Source organism: Heterodontus francisci, chromosome 16 (genome assembly GCF_036365525.1).
Source record: "Heterodontus francisci isolate sHetFra1 chromosome 16, sHetFra1.hap1, whole genome shotgun sequence".
NCBI lineage: Eukaryota > Metazoa > Chordata > Chondrichthyes > Heterodontiformes > Heterodontidae > Heterodontus > Heterodontus francisci.
The window spans coordinates 96,936,665-96,955,991 of NC_090386.1; the positions used below are offsets into that span (position 1 = coordinate 96,936,665).

General features: G+C 45.6%; 1 protein-coding gene across 1 annotated transcript in view; it reads right to left on the minus strand.

The window, feature by feature from the left end:
* Positions 1-3,123: 3,123 nt before the first annotated feature.
* The window catches only part of LOC137378389 (potassium voltage-gated channel subfamily KQT member 2), a 165,875-nt gene continuing 149,671 nt past the window's right edge, over positions 3,124-19,327 (minus strand). The window contains exons 14-15 of the mRNA XM_068048673.1: positions 8,921-9,044; positions 3,124-4,768 (exon numbers count right to left, since the gene is read on the minus strand). Coding sequence (XP_067904774.1) covers positions 4,001-4,768; positions 8,921-9,044 — 892 coding nt within the window. The 3' untranslated portion in view covers positions 3,124-4,000. The remainder of the gene's footprint in view (positions 4,769-8,920; positions 9,045-19,327) is intronic.

Sequence of the window (19,327 nt, forward strand, 5' to 3'; positions counted from 1 at the left end):
CACGTTCATATTATAACTATTACATAGTATTATACTTTAGATGGGGGGGTGTCCGTGATTACTAAACCATTTGAAAAACGTTTCTTCAACTAAAAATGTTTGACAACCACTGAACTAAAAGGAACAGCACAGCTCACAAATTGTAGTTGGAATTTGATACTGCATTCTTTTTTAAATTGAGAAATCTAAGCTCAGAAATGTAGCAGAGACGATGAGGTAAATTAGGAAGTAGTGATTCATGATATCATGCTTGGGTTCTAGAATCTTCTACGGTGTAGGAGAGGGCGCAATGAGAGAGGTAACTCAGTGTTGAACAGTGTAGTGTGTAAATTACAAGTTACATTACGAGTTTCATAACAAATATTAAATATGTTTCTGCAACAAAATCAATCGGTAGTGTCACATGATCTTCCTATAATGTGGTTTCTACTGATTCTAAAGGTATTTGAAAGGGGTTATGACCTTTCAATTTGCTGATATTTTGCGATTCATATAACCCCTGAGCTCTTCATTAGGTTTATGTTGTCACATTCGAAAATTTCTGACCATTGATAAAAAATTCCATTCATGCGTCTTTGTTTAATTATTTCCTTCTGGGGCCACATCCGTTGAATAACTCACCAATGTCAATCCTAAATTTGTCTTGAGCTCATCCAAACTCTTCTGCCCGTATCCTGACTCGCACCAAGTCCAGTTCACCTATCACCCCGTGCTCACTGAACTGCATTTGCTCCTGGTCCAGCAATGTCTCAATTTTAAATTCTCATCCTCACAGTCATTCCTGATTTTAATCGCTCTCCACCATTGGCAGTCAAGCCTTCAGCTGTGCAGGACCCAAGCTCTGGAATTCCCTCCCGAACCCTCTCCTCTCTTACGATGCTGTTTAAAACCTACCTCTTTGACCAAGCTTTTACCTGTTCTAATATCTTGTGATGTGACTTTGTGTTAAATTTTGTCTGATGACCTAAGAACATAAGAAACAGGAGCTGGCGTTGGCCATACAGTCCCTCAAGCATGTTCCGCCGTTCAATAAGATCATGGAAGATCTACCTCCAATCAATCTCCTGTATATTGCTGTGAGCAAAAACCCAGGAGAAAAATCATAGGGACATGAAAAAAAGGTTATCTTCTTTGAACATTTTCATTTATTAGTTGTAAAAACATTGGAGATTGCGGAGAAAAGACTGACTGATAGTCAAGAATAATCCATTGGATAACAAAGAGACGTTTCGCTTTCCAATTGGCTATGGGAAAGTAGGAGGAGCCAATGACAGGAGAGTGAGGCAGGGCAGAGTGGTTTATGGCAGGTGGTCATGTGATGAAACATCCAAGAATAGGGCTAACCAGAATTGGCACCCTAGCCTCTCGTGCCAAGGAAGGCCTCCTGTGCCTGGCAACCCCATGAGGAATCCCACTGAAAGCCAAGCCCTGCTTAGATTCCAAGATCAAAGGGGGAAAAAAACTTGCATTATATAGCACTTTTCACATCCTCAGGCTTTCCCAAAGCATTTTACAGTCAATGAAGCACTTTCGAAGTGTAGTCACTGTTGGAATGTAGGAAACGCAGCAGCCAATTTGCGCACAGGAAGGTGTAATGACCGGATAATCTGCTTTTTAGTAACATTAATTGAGAGATAATTATTCACCAGGACACCAAAGTGAACTCCCTTGATTTTCTTCAAAGAAGTGCCATTGCAAAACTGGGTAGGAGGGTGAGTTGTGAGGAGGATGCAGAGAGGCTTCAGGGTGATTTGGACAAGTTGAGTGAGTGGGCTAATGCATGGCAGATGCAGTATCATGTGGATAAATGTGAGGTTATCCACTTTGGCAGCAAAAACAGGGAGGCAGATCTGAACGGCTATAAACTGAGAGAGGGGAATATGCAGCGAGACCTGGATGTTCTCGTACACCAGTCACTGAAGATAAGCATGCAGGTGCAACAGGCGGTAAAAAAGGCAAATGGTATGTTGGCCTTCATAGCGAGAGGATTTGAGTACAGAAGCAGGGATGTCTTGCTGCAATTATACAGGGCCTTGGTGAGGCCACACCTGGAATATTGTGTGCAGTTCTGGTCTCCTTATCTGGGGAAGGATGTTCTTGCTATAGAGGGAGTGCAGCGAAGGTTTACCAGACTGATTCCTGGAATAGCAGGACTGACATATGAGGAGAGATTGAGTCGGTTAGGATTATATTCGCTGGAGTTCAGAAGAGTGAAGGGGGATCTCATAGAAACCTATAAAATTCTAACAGGACTTGACAGGGTAGATGCTGGAAGGATGTTCCCGATGGTGGGGGAGTCCAGAACCAGGGGTCATAGTCTAAGGATATGGGGTAAACCTTTCAGGACTGAGATGAGGAGAAATGTCTTCACCCAGAGAGTGGTGAGCCTGTGGAATTCGCTACCACAGAAAGCAGTTGAGGCCAAAACATTGTATGTTTTCAAGAAGGAGTTAGATATAGCTCTTGGGTCTAAAGGGATTAAAGGGGGTGAAAGCGGGAACAGGTTACTGAGTTGGATGATCAGTCATGATCATAATGAATGGCGGAGCAGGCTCGAAGGGCCGAATGGCCTACTCCTGTTCCTATTTTCTATGTTTCTCTGTTTCTGTGTTTACATCCACCTGAGAGGGCAGACAGGGCCTCGGTTTAACATCTCATCCGAAAGACAGCAGCTCCAACAGTGTAGCATTCACTCTTTACTGCACTGGAGTTTTCAAAGTAGTTTAATGATAGGTACAACTTAAATGTGTGTAATTTTAATTCTGAGGTGAATTTTGAGAAAGGTGCACAGCCTGTGTAGGAATCAAACCCATCACCGTAGAACCACATCCGACTCAAATGAGGTAGCAAGGCACTGGGAGAAGGACTGGGGGAAGAATTGATTCAGAGTCAAATTATATCTTTAATATGGGGACCAACTCTGTTTAGAAGGGGGATTGTGGGTTAAGACATATAAACAGGACAGTTTGATTTTGTTGGGGGGAGGTAGGGGAAAGAGCTGAGTGCTCCTTATAGGTGGGACCCACTGGATTTGTGGGTGGGGAGGGGAAGCCACGAAATAGAAAGTATGTCCAGATTCTGGACATTGTGGACTTGATGGGTGAATAGACCTTTTCTTGTTCCAGATTTGTTGTCAATGTATTGGTTTATTGTAAGATCCTGACCATCTCTTCAAGATCAACTGGAAAACACATTATGGGAAAGGGTCAGTATCTGAAGGAAAAATATTCAGTGCCAATGACAGAGAAAGCATTCACCAAGGGGACTGACTGTATGCCAATATTTAAATCCCCCCACCACCCACCCCATGTTTACCCTGTTTTGAATATGACCTTTCACAATATTTCCCTACAACGACACTATATTAAGTGCTATGGCCTGCCTCACTGTCTCTTCTTCCCCAATTCCACTTCTCATTCAAGAACAATCTGACACCATCACCTGACTAACTCCACCTCGTGCTCCTTCCTCTACAGCCCACTTTAATGCTTGAATTATTATGTGTTTTACGAATGCCCCATCTTCTCAAAAGTTCACTTCATTCCCAGGAGTTTATTTTTTCCCCTTTTGTCACCTATTTGTGACATTGAGAAGGTGTTAAACATACATTCATTGGTCACAAGCCTGACTACATGGCCGACAAATGGGACCGAGCCCAGGTGCTTGTTGGGACACAAGCCAATTCTTCTTGAGTGACAGACTCCAGATGTCTGATGTGATGCAGTGTAAATGGCTGATGGGACAGGATTCAGGCAAGTGGCAGTGGCACCGCCTTGGCCCCTGAGGAGTCTATGGAGAACCTAATTGGACCAGCATTTCACAGCTGGTAGGCCAGAAGGTGACCCATATCCAATCTCCGACTCTGATCCCCAATATGTTTCCTCGCCTCTGTTGTTGAGTTTGTGGTAAAGATTAAGTGTGTTCTCATCAAAGACAGTGACTGGAAACTTGACCCCTTTCTCAGTGTCATTTTACGCGTCAAATGAACAGCGGCCTCTGTCTACTTGGATGAAGACCATGTAAAGTCGTAATGCGCCCCCTCGTTCGTAGCTGACCTTGGTGGGGGGCCGGATGGAGTGCATGCTTCTGAGTCAGTGTCAGACTCCCCTTCTGCGATGTACAGTCTGACCTTTGACCAGGGCATAACTTCACCATAGGGAGCGTTGTTGACACTGTCCAGGTTCTCTTTTGATTGTGAGATGCTGAAACCGCTGTACGAGCGCTCGAGTTCCACATGATCAACGGAGGGAATGGAGATGGAGGTGTCACTGTCCCTTTCTTTCAGCATGGTCTCTTGGCGCTTGCAGCAGTGGTCCTCATGCCGGCTATATTCCGTCCCTCCCCTACCACAGCCGCCGTGACCTGATATCTTCTCATGTGACACAGAGGGCGGGGGCGGGATTCTGATAAAGGTCGTGCCTTCACCTACCGGAGAAGTCATGAAGGTCAGAGTGTCATGGCTTTGCCGGCTAAGCCCATTGGCTGAGTGTTGGTGAGATGAGGTTGATGGTGGACAGCCATTGGGTGCCAATGTTGCCCCTCCGAGTCCAGGGTATGGCTTGTGCGCGGTTAGGCTGCAAGACCGCATCATTTTGTTGGCATTTGTGTTCTTCTCACAGAGCTCCCGGTTGTCCACTGGGCTGTGGTACGGAGGAGCAGGATCTGGCTCTTTGGAAATGAAGTAAGCCTCAGTTTCCGACTGTGGGATGCCCATCCGTTGCATGTAGATGTTCACCAGGAAATCCAGCTTCTTCTCCATGGAGTGCACCTGAAGGATACAGAGAACCTGTTATCACTGTTCAGAAACCCAGACACCCATTAACCAGCTTACCATTAACTAGATGCCCATTACCTAGATGCCCAGCCACCCATTAAAGACCATTAACCAGCCATCCAAACACCCAAACAGAGATGTTACACCTTACTCCAGTGAAGTTCCCTTTGACTAATTCCATGACATTTACTGATCAATTATTGATGTACAACAAATAACAAAAATGATAAGTGATTGATCTGCCCTGTTCATCATCTGAAAGACATTCGTTCTCTCATCTCCAGCTTCTTTCTCTCTGAACCAAACAGTCTTATCATTCTCCATTTTGCTGCTATTGCAACGGCAGGAGTTCCCGCGTTTGAATTCTCTTTGTTCCTTCAAAACTCCCAAAACATGCCACCCGAGAAGTTTTTCCTTCCCTCTTCCTGTATCTTCACTCTGTTGAAAGACTCGTCGCTCCCTTCTTCTACTCTGATTCCTTCTTTCCCATATATCTATGAAACTCCCAATCTCCCTCAGTCTTTCCTTTCCCGCATGTTTACAACCGAAGCTTGATATTACAGACTTGAAGCTGTCATGGATAACCTTTTGGGTTCAGTCTCTCCCCTAAGCAGTGTGGGCATCTTAATTTTAGGGGAATTGGTTCCCACTACCCTATATCTACTTAAAATTACAGGACCCGGGGTCTAAAAATCTAACAATTGCCACCCGCACCAAATCTCCATGCCTTCTCCAAAGATGGATCAAGTTAAACTGGATGAGACAAGGTTTGGTTCAAATTGTTAAGCTTATTCCTCAATAAGGTGACTGTACAGAGCAAACATTCTGATCAGATTCACTTGGCTCAATCGGTAAACCTATCTTTCCGTAGTGATATAAAAACAATGTCACACTAGTTGATAGAGGTCGTGGGTTTGGAAGGTGCTGTCGAAGGAGCCTTGGTGCGTTGCTGCAGTGCATCTTGTAGATGGTACACACTGCTGCCACTGCGTCGGTGGTGGAGGGAGTGAATGTTTGTGGGTGGGGTGCCAATCAAGCAGACTGCTTTGTCCTGGATGGTGTCGAGCTTCTTGGGTGTTGTTGGAACTGCACCCATCCAGGCAAGTGGAGAGTATTCCATCACACTCCTGACTTGTGCCTTGCAGATGGTGGACAGGCTTTGGAGAGTCAGGAGGTGAGTTACTCGCTGCAGGATTCCTAGCCTCTGACCTGCTCTTGTAGCCACAGTATTTATATGGCTACTCCAATTCAGTTTCTGGTCAATGGTAGCCCCTAGGATGTTGATAGTGGGGTAGTCAGCAATCGTAATGCCATTGAATGTCAAGGGGAGATAATTAAATTCTCTCTTGTTGGAGATGGTCATTGCCTGGCACTTGTGTGGCGCGAATGTTACTTGCCACTTATCAGCCCAAGCCTGGATATTGTCCAAGTCTTGCTGCATTTCTATATGGACTGCTTCAGTATCTGAGGAGTCACGAATGATGCTGAACATTGTGCAATCATCAGCGAACATCTGCACTTCTGACCTTATGATTGAAGGAAGGTCATTGATGAAGCAGCTGAAGATGGTTGGGCCGAGGACACTACCCTGAGGAACTCCTGCAGTGATGTCCTGGAGCTCAGATGATTGACCTCCAACAACCACAACCATCTTCCTTTGCGCTAGGTATGACTCCAACCAGCGGAAGGTTTTTCCCGATTCCCATTGACCTCAGTTTTGCTAGGGCTCCTTGATGCCATGCTCGGTCAAATGCTGCCTTGATGTCAAGGGCAGTCACTCTCACCTCACCTCTGGAGTTCAGCTCTTTTGTCCATGTTTGAACCAAGGCTGTAATGAAGTCAGGAGCTGAGTGGCCCTGGCAGAACCCAAACTGAGCGTCACTGAGCAGGTTATTGCTAAGCAAGTGCTGCTTGATGGCACTGTTGATGACACCTTCCATCACTTTACTGATGATTGAGAGTAGACTGAAGGGGCGGTGATTGGCTGGGTCGGACTTGTCCGCTTTTTGTGTACAGGACATGCCTGGGCAATTTTCCACATTGCTGGGTAGATGCCAGTGTTGTAACTGTACTGGAACAGCTTGGCTAGGGGCGCAGCAAGTTCTGGAGCACAGGTCTTCAGTACTATTGCCGGAATATTGTCAGGGCCCATAGCGTTTGCAGTATCCAGTGCCTTTAGTCGTTTCTTGATATCATGTGGAGTGAATCGAATTGGCTGAAGTCTGGCAGCTGTGATGCTGGGGACTTCAGGAGGAGGCTGAGATGGATCATCAACTCGGCACTTCTGGCTGAAGATTGTTGCAAATGCTTCGGTCTTATCTTTCACACTGATGTGCTGGGCTCCCCCATCATTGAGGATGGGGATATTTGTGGAGCCACCTCCTCCAGTTAGTTGTTTAATTGTCCACCACCATTCATGGCTGGATGTGGCAGGACTGCAGAGCTTAGATCTGATCCATTGGTTATGGGATCGCTTAGCTCTGTCTATCGCATGCTGCTTACGCAGTTTGGCACGCAGATAGTCCTGTGTTGTAGCTTCATCAGGTTGACAGCTCATTTTGAGGTATGCCTGGTGCTGCTCCTGGCATGCTCTCCTGCACTCTTCATTGAACCAGGGTTGGTCTCCTGGCTTGATGGTAGTGGTAGAGTGGGGGATATGCCGGGCCATGAAGTCACAGATTGTGGTTGACTACAATTCTGCTGCTGCTGATGGCCCACAGCGCCTCATGGATGCCCAGTTTTGCATTGCTAGATCTGTTCGAAATCTATCCCATATAGCATGGTGGTAATGCCACACAACACGATGGAGGGTATCCTCAATGTGAAGACGGGACGTCGTCTCCACAAAGACTGTGCGGTGGTCACTCCTACCAATACTGTCATGGACAGATGTATCTGCGGCAGGCAGATTGGTGAGGTCGAGGCCATGTATGTTTTCCCCTCTTGTTGGTTCCGTCACCACCTGCCGCATACCCAGTCTAGCAGCTACGTCCTTTAGAACCCGGCCAGCTCGGTCAGTAGGGGTGCTACTGAGTCACTCTTGGTGATGGACATTGAAGTCCCCCACCCAGAGAACATTCTGTGCCCTAGCCATCCTCAGTGCTTCCTCCAAGTGCTGTTCACCATGGAGGAGTACTGACTCATCAGCTGAGGGAGGGCGGTAGATGGTAATAAGCAGGAGGTTTCCTTGTCCATGTTTGACCTGATGCCATGAGACGTCATGGGGTCCGGAGTCAATGTTGTGGACTTCCAGGGCAACTTCCTCCCTACTGTATACCACTGTGCCACCACCTCTGCTGGGTCTGTCCTGCCGGTGGGAGAGGACATACCTGGGTATGGTGATGGTAATGTCTGGGACATTGTCTGTCAGGTATGATTCCGTGAGTATGACTATGTCAGGCTGTTGCTTGACTAGTCTGTGGGACAGCTCTCCCAACTTTGGCACAAGCCCCCAGATGTTAGTAAGGAGGACTTTGCAGAGTCGACAGGGCTGGGTTTGCCGTTGTCATTTCCGGTGCCTAGGTCGATGCCGGGTGGGCCGTCCGGTTTCATTCCTTTTTATTGACTTCATAGCGGTTAGGTACAACTGAGTGGCTTGCTAGGCCATTTCCGAGAGCATGTAAGAGTCAACCACATTGCTGTGGGTCTGGAGTCACATGTAGGCCAGACCAGGTAAGGACAGCAGATTTCCTTCCCTAGAGGACATTAGTGATTCCCTGAAGAACATTAGATTCACTGAGCTACAGCTGACACTAAATTGCTCAGATACTCTGGGAATACAGGATAGGATAGCAGCAAAAACACCACTGTTCTTCTTCAAATAGTGCCATGGAATATTTTATGTCCTCCTGAGAGACCTGGGAAACCTCCCCACTCCTCTACACACCAACCTTGACATGGAGGAGGCAGGCAGATAATCATTCCTTGACCCTCCCAGGATCGATCGGGATTTCAACATAATACAAACCAAACAGTACAGACTATATGGGCTATAAGGCCTGTTTCTGTGCTGCAAATTCCATGTAATTTTATGTGACCATATTGTGGTCCCTTTTATGGAACAGAACTTCAGGCCCCAACTCTTTAACTTGTTGGTGAAAATCTCGTTATCTGGAGAGTATTTAACACGAAGATGCTGATCTTTACCTGTCTTTCCATTTTTCCGAGCCGTCCCATCATACTCGGATCTTCGGGAACCTCAGGCTCTGCCGGGATCTTGGAACGATCCTTCTCCTGCAACTGGGGGCCTCGGCCAACGATTTGGTCGACTCTACCATGGGAGGCACACAGACACCTCAGGTAATAGATTACAATGGAACTCTGCCCTTGACATACAAAGTCTGGCCCAATAGTTAGTAAAGGGATTTGTGTCAGCAAGTCAAAAAATGCAAGGCAACTGGTTAAAGATAATCAGAACTCTTCAAAGGGAAAGATTTCTCTCAAGGCAAACAAAAAGATTCTTTCTCGGGAAGGGATAGGTCAGAATTTTTCTTTTTTGTTAGGGGAGGGGGGTGGGGAGGAAACAGTGGAGTAAGTTCCTAAAAAATATAACTCAACAGTTATTAGACAGATATCACTGAGAGATGCTTCATATGCAGTTATAGCAGAGTATCAGCTACATGCACATGACTCACATCAGACACAGGAAAGAAAAAAGCACACAGATATAAAGCAATGAAAGGCTGAGGATGTAGGTAATAATGAGGGACAGCAGCTTATGACAGGGCAATTGTGTCTGTCAAAGGGAGGTGATGTCCTGAAGCTGGACAAAGGCTGGCACTCAATGACCCAATGGGTGTTATAATCTACCTTGGCATCTGGACATCTTTGCAACGGATTCAAAATGGATATCCATAAACGAGCAAAGGATGATCTCTGAGAGAGGGAAATGAGACTTTTCATATCCAGAGACACCCATTGGAAATCCAGCAGTCATACTTTGAATCATTTGTATCTGGATCCAGCCAAAGTTTTCCATCCAAAATAATCATAACACATCCAATCAGGGATGGCAGTGTTTGGTAATATTAATTGGTATATACAACAGCCGCAATCCCTAATTGGAGGAGCAAATGGAGAGCAGCTTGGACATCAGTCAAATATTTATGTTGCAATGTCCTGTTGGTGAGTGTTTTTTCAAGGCAACACGTTCCAATTTGGGAACCCAGTGTCAGCATCGGGCATTCCCAGGGCAGGTTAGGGTTTCCTCTACTCTTGCCCAGTGATGTGCCTCAGCACAAACCTCAGAAGCATGACCCTACTAATATTTTCCATTTCGCGAACCAGCTGCCCTTGTGGCCTGCAGTGAGTTGAGTTGATCAGGAACTGGGTTCAGATTTTTTTTTATTCATTCACAGCATGTGGACATGACTGATAAAGCCAGCGTTCATTGCCCATCCCTAATTGCCCTTGGTAAGGTGGCCGTGAGCCACCTGCTTGAATACAGTTGAGTGACTTGCTAGGCCATTTCAGAGGGCAGTTAGGAATTTAACCACATTGCTGTAGGTCTGGAGTCATATACAGGCCAGGCCAGGTAAGGACGGCAGATGTCCTTCCCCAAAAGGACATTAGTGAACCAGATGGATTTTTACAACAATCTGGTAGTTTCATTTTTACTATTACTGAGACTAGCTTTTTATTCCAGATTTATTTAATTAATGGAATTTAAAGTTCTGCCTTCCATGGAGGTATTTAAACACTTGCTTTGAGATCACTAGTGCAAGTCTCTGGATTACTAGTCCATAACATAACGACTATGTTAACGTATTCCCAATCTGTAGAGAAGCTTATTTCACATTGAAGCCGAGCCTCAGACCTTCATCTTACGAGTTGGGCTGGATTTGAACCCAGGTCCCCAGAGATGGGAGTGGTGTGTGACGTAATGCCCCCTTTCTGCTGCACAGCAAGACTCTGGCACAGGGTTGGCTTAGGGTGAAATGGGAAATAAACGAGCCCTGCTGAGCATGTTCCTCTGGCTGTAAGAACAGTTGTGGACAAGGAACCTGCTGTTCAGAATGCTGGGTAAATCCTCAGTCCTGCTTTCCCCAATGAAGGTTACTCAAAGTGAGTGCAGGTTGGAGAACTGTGGCAACCAGGTTGAAACCTTTTCTCTGGCCCACACTCCCTTCACTAAATGAAGAAACACGAAGCACAGCAATGGAAGTGCTAGGTGAGAGAACAATGGGAGTCCAGACAAAATATTCATTCAAAAACTGGGCAGTGGGTTCTCAATGGGAGGTAGAAGACTATCACTGTGCTATGCTGCCAGTAAGACTAGGAAGCTCCCTCAACAGATCATTGGTCTGTGATGTTGGATGATCTTAGTCGGACCAACAAATGGGTTCCACAGTTGGCCTGAGTTGGAGAGAAGAAAAAAAAAATCACTCCTTGGCCTCGCTCTCCTCTCTCTCTGTAATCTCCTCCAGCCCCACAACCCTCTGAGATCTGTACGTTCCACCAATGCCGGCCTTTTGAGCATCCCCGATTTCCTTTGCTCCACAATTGGCAGTTATGCCTTTAGCTTCCTAGATTCTAAGCTCTAGAATTCCCTCCCTAAACCTCTCAGTCTCTCTCTTCCTTTAAATCACTCCTTAAAATTTACCTCTTTTGGTCACCTTCCAAATATCTCTTTTTTCTGTCTTCATGTCATATTTTGTCTGATGTTGCTTCTGTGAAGCACTTTGGGATATTTTACTGCTGTGAAAAGGTACCTCACATTGGTCACCAGTGCTGGGGCAAGAAACAACAACTTGCATTTACATAGCACCTTTAATTTAGTAAAACATTCCAAAGTTCTTCACAAGAGGGTTATCAGGCAAAATGAGACACTGAGCCAAAGATAAGGATATTATTGCAGGTGAGCATAAGCTTGGTCAAAGAGGTAGATTTTAAGCAGCATCTTAAAGAAGCAGAGAGAGGTGGAGAGGGGGAATTCCCGAGCTTAGGGCCTGGGGGATGGGGGTTAAAGGTACAGCCGCCAATGTTGCAGCAAAGGAAGTGGAAGATGTGCAAGAGGCCAGAATTGGCGGAGTGCAGAGATCTCAAAGGATTGTAGAGCTAAAGGAGATTACAGAGATAGGGAGAGGGGTGGCATGGATGGATTTGAAATCAAGGACAAGAATTTTAAAATTCACCAGAAACAAAGTTGTCCACTGAACCAAAAATAAAAACAGAAAGTGTTGGAAATACTCAGCAGATCCGGCAGCATCTGTGGAGAGAGAAGCAGAGTTAACATTTCAGGTCAGTGACCTTTCATCAGAACTCTGAACCACCTTGTCAAACTGATTATAAACATTTCCAATCCAGGAGCTGCTCTCCAGGTACAGGCCCATGCAGTTCGTGGTGCCCCAATGATTGGGTAGACAGTCCAATCATTGCTTCTCTTGCATCAGGGAACTTTTTATTGCTTTCTTTGTCCAAAACTTTTGTTGGGTCTTTGACCAATGTTAAATTTGATTGTCCACCATTTGCCCAACCCAAGCGGCAGTGTGACAACATCGTTTGGGTCTCCTTGGGTGGAAGAGTGCCTTTCACACCTCACAGTGCCCTTGCCTCATAATATATTCATGCTTCATTTTGTTTCATGCTTTCATGCAAATGATGAGCAGCAACTTCAAACCCAAAGCGCAAAAGATTTTGCTTCTTGCTCACTTCCTGCCATCAGAATTACAAACATTCCCAATCATTAAAAGGAAATCAAAAAGCTTTTCAGCTAAACCCCTTCATCGATCACCTAACCAATCACTTACCCTCTCACCTGAGAACTTTGGATCAGAACACTAAGCCAGTGCTGAGTGTATTTTAAATTTAACTTGAAACAAATTGTTTGAAGAAATCTTGAATAGATTTAAAAAAATTTTTTTTTCATCTGCACCTGTAGAAGGGGGTTTGCTGTTTAAATAATAACTCTTGAGTGAGAAGAAATAAGCATTCTCTTGATGAGTCCTAACCTAGGAGAGTATTGGACTGAATCTTTGGAAGTGGTGAGGATTCCTTTTAACTTCTTATGCCGGGGAGTTGAAGGGGGTGGGGGGCCCACAATCATATCTATCCTGGCAGAGTGAAATAAAAGAGAACACCAGCAAAATGCATAATGAAGCAACATGAGGAGACAGAAGGAAATCGCATCATCACAGTAAGAATATCAACCAAACGACCCGGGCAGTGTTCAGAAGGCCAGTGAGAAAAGGTCAGAATAAAAGATTCCATTTGATGATCTGGGCTCCATTCTGTGACCTCTCCATTAACTTGTTGAAACAGTCAGCATCTGGAGACTGTCAACAAGGTAACCCCAAATCTGTTATCAACTGCTATCATGTAAGATAGCCTTGTTTGCTTCTGAGTTAATAGTTACAGCTCTCTGTTCGATGACTATACTGTTATGCAACCAGACACCATTTGATTATGTCCTGAGACCCAATATGCAACATTCACCTGCTGATACCAAATCTGGGGAATGGTGGTTAGTGTAAACCAAGGGTAAAGGTCATGGGAAAGGTTCTGATGTAATGACCTTTCAGCTTAGGGATAAAGAGCAAGACCATTGCAATATGACGTTGGGAACATACGAACATACGAATTAGGAGCAGGAGTAGGCCACTCGGCCCTTCGAGCCTGCTCCACCATTCAATAAGTTCATAGCTGAACTGATTACTCCACATTTCCACCTGCCCCCGATAACCTTCCACCCCCTTACTTATCAAGAATCTATCTACCTCTGCCTTAAAAATATTCAAAGATTCTGCTTCCACAACCTTTTGAGGAAGAGAATTCCAAAGACTCAAGACCCTCTTAGAGAAAACATTTCTCCTCATCTCTGTCTTAAATGGACGACCCCTTATTTTTAAACAGTGAGCCCCAGTTCTAGAATCTCCCACAAGGGGAAACATCCTTTCCATATCCACCCTGTCAAGACCCCTCAGGATCTTATATGTTTCAATCAAGTCGCCTCTTACTGTTTTAAATTCCAGCGGATACAAGCCTAGCCTGTCCAATCTTTCCTCATAAGACAGCCCACCCATTCCAGGTATTAGTCTAGTAAACCTTCTCCGTACTGCCTCCAACGCATTTACATCCTTCCTTAAATAAGGATACCAGTACTGTACACAGTACTCCAGATGTGATCTCACCAATGCCCTGCATAGCTGAAGCATAACCTCCCTACTTTTGAATTCAATTCCCCTCGCAATAAAATATAACATTCTATTAGCTTTCCTAATTACGTGCTGTATCTGCATACTAACCTTTTGTGATTCATGCACTAGGACACCCAGATCCCTCTGCATCTCAGAGCTCTGAAATCTCTCACTATTTAGATAATTTGCTTCTTTTTTATTCTTCCTGCCAAGGTGGACAATTTCACACTTTCCCACATTATGCTCCATTTGCCAGGTCTTTTCCCTCTCACTTAACCTATCTCTATCCCTTTGTAGCCTCCTTATGTCCGCTTCACAAGTTACTTTCCTACCTGTCTTTGTGTCATCAGCAAATTTAGCAACCATACCTTCGGTCCCTTCTTCTAAGTCATTTACATAAATTGTAAAATGTTGAGGTCCCAGCACAGATCCCTGTGGCACACCACTTGTTACATCTTTCCAACCAGAAAATGACCCATTTATGCCTACTCTCTGTTTCCTGTTAGCTAGCCAATCTTCTATCCATGCCAATATGTTACTCCCTACACCATGAGCTTTTATTTTCTGCAGTAACCTTTGATGTGGCACCTTATCAAATGCCTTCTGGAAATCTAAGTGCAGTACATCCACTGGTTCCCCTTTATCCACAGCACATGTAACTTCCTCAAAGAACTCCAATTAATTGGTTAAACATGATTTCCCTTTCACAAAACCATGTTGACTCTGCCTGATTACCTTCTATTTTTCCTGGAACTGATCACCCTGCTACAACTCAGCAACTTTAATGTGAGATCTCCTTTGCAGCCTTTTAGAGATTAGAGTATCATTTCCTCTAATTAATCAGTAAGCGTCAGACTCTGTGTCTGGAACTCTCAGCCCTGGCACAGAGGCAGAAATAGCAAGCCTGAGCACTCTAGCATTGATCAGTAGGCACTAGAGAATGCAGTAGATATCCAACTCACTCTGTCAAATTTTCACAAGAATCCAAATGTGAAAAATTCCTTTTAATCTTTTTACAAATGATCAAGCATTTTCTTTTCAATCTTTGTGAAACGATGAAACATTCTATTATGACGATTGCATTTGAGCAAAGGTGATGAAAGGACTCTACTCAAATGTGTTGTTGGGAGTTCCAACGTCCAACGCTGCCCTTCTCGGCATGTGATGCTCTCACTAGCTAACCCTTGAGATGGTGTGAGTGTAAGTCAGCTGTAAGACTCTCTTAGCTGCAACGTTACAAGGCGAGTGCCTGCACTGCCCATCACTTCTGCCTGCTATTTAGCATTCGCCAGTCAGAATATTCCCAGTTACGTACATTCATAACACTAATCCAGCTTTAAAATCAGCTTCCCGTTTGTGTCAAGGAGAAAACGAAGTCAGGAGATGTAGAAACATGCAGCAACATGTGTAGCTATCCCCCTACATCTCTCTGCTCCTTCACAGTTTCTAGCTTTTTGCCGTTTAGAAAATAGACATTTGATCTTTCTTAGATCCAACGTGGATGAGCATATACTTTCCCACATTGAATTCTAATTGCCACAGTCCTGCCCACTCAATTAATCTATCAATGGCCCTTTGTGGCTTTTTGCTCCCATTTGCGCTATTTACTATCACTATCACTATCATATCACTATCCCTGGGTATGTCCTGTCTCACTGGCAGGACAGACCCAGCAGAGGTGGTGGCACAGTGGTATGCAGTAGGAAGCGAGTTGCCTTGGGAGTCCTCAACATCAACTCCGGACCCCATGAAGTCTCATGGCATCAGGTCAAACATGGGCAAAAAAACCTCCTGCTGATTACCGCCTACCGCCCTCCCTCAGCTGATGAGTCAGTACTCCTCCATGTTGAACAGCACTTGGAGGAAGCACTGAGGGTGGCAAGGGTGCAGAGTGTACTCTGGGTGGGGGACTTTAATGTCCATCACTAAGAGTGGCTCAGCAGCACCACTACTGACCGAGCTGGCTGAGTCCTAAAGGACATAGCTGCTAGACTGGGTCTGCAGCAGGTGGTGAGGGAACCAACAAGCGGGAAAAACATACTTGACCTCATCCTCACCAATCTGCCTGCCACAGATGCATCTGTTCATGACAGTATTGGTAGGAATGACCACCGCACAGTCCATGTGGAGACGAAGTCCCGTCTTCACATTGAGGATACCGTCCATCTTGTAGTGTGGCACTATCACTGTGCTAAAAGGGATAGATTTCGAACAGATCTAGCAATGCAAAACTGGGCATCCATGAGGCACTGTGGGCCATCAGCAGCAGCAGAACGGTACTCAACCAGAATCTGTGACCTCATGGCCCGGTATGTCCCCCACTCTACCATTAATCAAGCCAGGAGACCAACCCTGGTTCAATAAAGAGTGCAGGAGAGCATGCCAGGAGCAGCACCAGACATACCACTAAATGAGCTGTCAACCTGATGAAGCGACACTGAGGACTACTTGTGTGCCAAACTGCGTAAGCAGCATGCAACAGACAGAGCTGAGCGATCCCATAACCAACGGATAAGATCTAAGCTCTGTAGTCCTGCCAAATCCAGCCGTGAATGGTGGTGGACAATTAAACAACCAACTGGAGGAGGTGGCTCCACAAATATCCCCATCCTCAATGATGGGGGAGCCCAGCACATCAGTGCGAAAGGTAAGGCAGAAGCATTTCAACAATCTTGAGTCAGAAGTGCCAAGTTGATGATCCATCTCGGCCTCTTCCTGAAGTCCCCAGCATCACAGATGCCAGACTTCAGCCAATTCGATTCACTCCGCGTGATATCAAGAAACGACTGAAGGCACTGGATACTGCAATGGCTATGGGCCCTCACAATATTCCGGCAATAGTACTGAAGTCCTGTGCTCCAGAACTTGCCATGCCCCTAGCCAAGCTGTTCCAGTACAGCTACAACACTGACATCTACCCGGCAATGTGTAAAATTGCCCAGGTATGTCCTGTACACAAAAAGCAGGACAAGTCCAACCCGGCCAATTACCGCCCCATCAGTCTACTCTCAATCATCAGTAAAGTGATGGAAGGTGTCATCAATAGTGCCGTCAAGCAGCGCTTGCTTAGCAATAACCTGCTCAGTGACGCTCAGTTTGGGTTCCGCCAGGGTCACTCAGCTCCTGACCTCATTACAGCCTTGGTTCAAACATGGACAAAAGAGCTGAACTCCAGAGGTGAGGTGAGAGTGACTGCCCTTGACATCAAGGCAGCATTTGACCGAGTATGGCATCAAGGAGCCCGAGCAAAACTGAGGTCAATGGGAATCAGGGGGAAAACTCTCTGCTGGTTTGGAGTAATACCTAGCACAAAGGAAGATGGTTGTGGTTGTTGGAGGTCAGTCTTCTGAGCTCCAGGACATCACTGCAGGAGTTCCTCAGGGTAGTGTCCTAGGCTCAACCATCTTCAGTTGCTTCATCAATGACCTTCCTTCAATCATTAGGTCAGAAGTGGGGATGTTCGCTGATGATTGCACAATGTTCAGCACCATTCGTGACTCCTCAGATACTGAAGCAGTCCGTGTAGAAATGCAGCAAGATATCCAGGCTTGGACTGATAAGTGGCAAGTAACATTCGCGCCACACAAGTGCCAGGCAATGACCATCTCCAACAAGAGAGAATCTAACCATCTCCCCTTGACATTCAACGACATTACCATCGCTGAAACCCCCACTATCAACATCCTGGGGGCTACCATTGACCAGAAATTGAACTGGAGTAGCCATATAAATACCGTGGCTACAAGAGCAGGTCAGAGGCTAGGAATCCTGCAGCGAGTAACTCATCTCCAGTCTCCCCATTGCCCATCCACCATCTACAAAGCACAAGTCAGGAGTGTGATGGAATACTCTCCACTTGCCTGGATGGGTACAGCTCCAACAACACTCAAGAAGCTTGACACCGTCCAGGACAAAGCAGCCCACTTGATTGGCACCCCATCCACAAACATTCACTCCCTCCACCACTGACGCACAGTGGCAGCAGTGTGTACCATCTACAAGATGCACTGCAGCAATGCACCAAAGCTCCTTAGACAGCACCTTCCAAACCCGCGACCTCTACCAACTAGAAGGACAAAGGCAGAAAATGCATGGGAACATCACCACCTGCAAGTTCCTCTCCAAGTCATACACCATCCTGACTTGGAACTATATCGCCGTTCCTTCTTCTGTCACTGGGTCAAAATCCTGGAACTCCCTTCCTAACAGCACTGTGGATGTACCTACCTCGCATGGACTGCAGCGGTTCAAGAAGGCAGCTCACCACCACCTTCTCAAGGGCAATTAGGGATGGGCAACAAATGGTGGCCTAGCCACCAACGGCCACATCCCATGAATAAATAAATCTGTGCTATTTACTGTCTAAGTTATGTGTTGTCAGCAAAATTGGCTACACATTTCTCTCGTGGTTCATCCAGGTCATTTATAAATAAAGTGAAAAACTTTGTCCCCAGTACAGATCCCTGGGGTCACCCCTAGTCACATCCTGCCAATTTGAGTACATACCCGTAACCCTGCTCACTGTCTCCTGCCCCATAACCAACTCGCTATCCAAGCCAATAGGTTTCCTCCAATTCCTTGCTCTCTCATGTTTGTTGACAGTCTGCCCTGTGGAACCTTGTTGAACTTCCAATATTGCTTTGTGTTACCAATATTAAGCCCTTCTCCTCTCCTTATCCAAGTAACCATTCACCATCTAGAACAGTGAGTGTTGGCAGGAATATGGGGGAGGGGGGGAAGTGGGTGCACATGGGGAAGGGTCCTTTCAGCCTAACCTGATCTGGCTACCTGGGGCGACGGGGGACGGGGCTGTAGGGGATGGAGTTGGGGAAGTTTATGCAAACAATAAATGCCTGATATTGGATGAGTTCCATTCACAGCACTGGCATCCCTCACCTCGATAAACACCAAATAAAAAAACCCTTGAGGAAAAAGTACTCCTGCATATTAATCAATTACTCTTTCTCATAACTGAAGAATTTAAGTAAAAAAACTGGTATCAGTAAAAGTTAATGTGACTGTTTTTAAATAAAAATCCAACTAGTTCATTAATGTCCTTTAGCAAAGGGACTCTACCATCCTGACCCAATCTGGGCATACATGTGACTCCAGTCCCACACTAAAGGTGGGTGATTCATCACTGCCCTCAGAAGCGGCCGAGCAAGACACTCAGTTGTAGCAAACTGCCGAGACAATGCGGGTGGGAAAATGCCAGCAATGTCCACATCCCAAGTTTGATTAAAAAAGCGCATCAATGAATAATCCAAATTCTAACTGAGGCCTTTAATGACCAGAAAACAGACCCAAATTTTCATCCCCTTTTAATTTTAAGCAGCAAAAGATAAATCCGAAAATGTATCTTGGATAGACCACACTTGGAGTACTGTGTTCAGTTCTGGTATCCATATTACAAAAATGA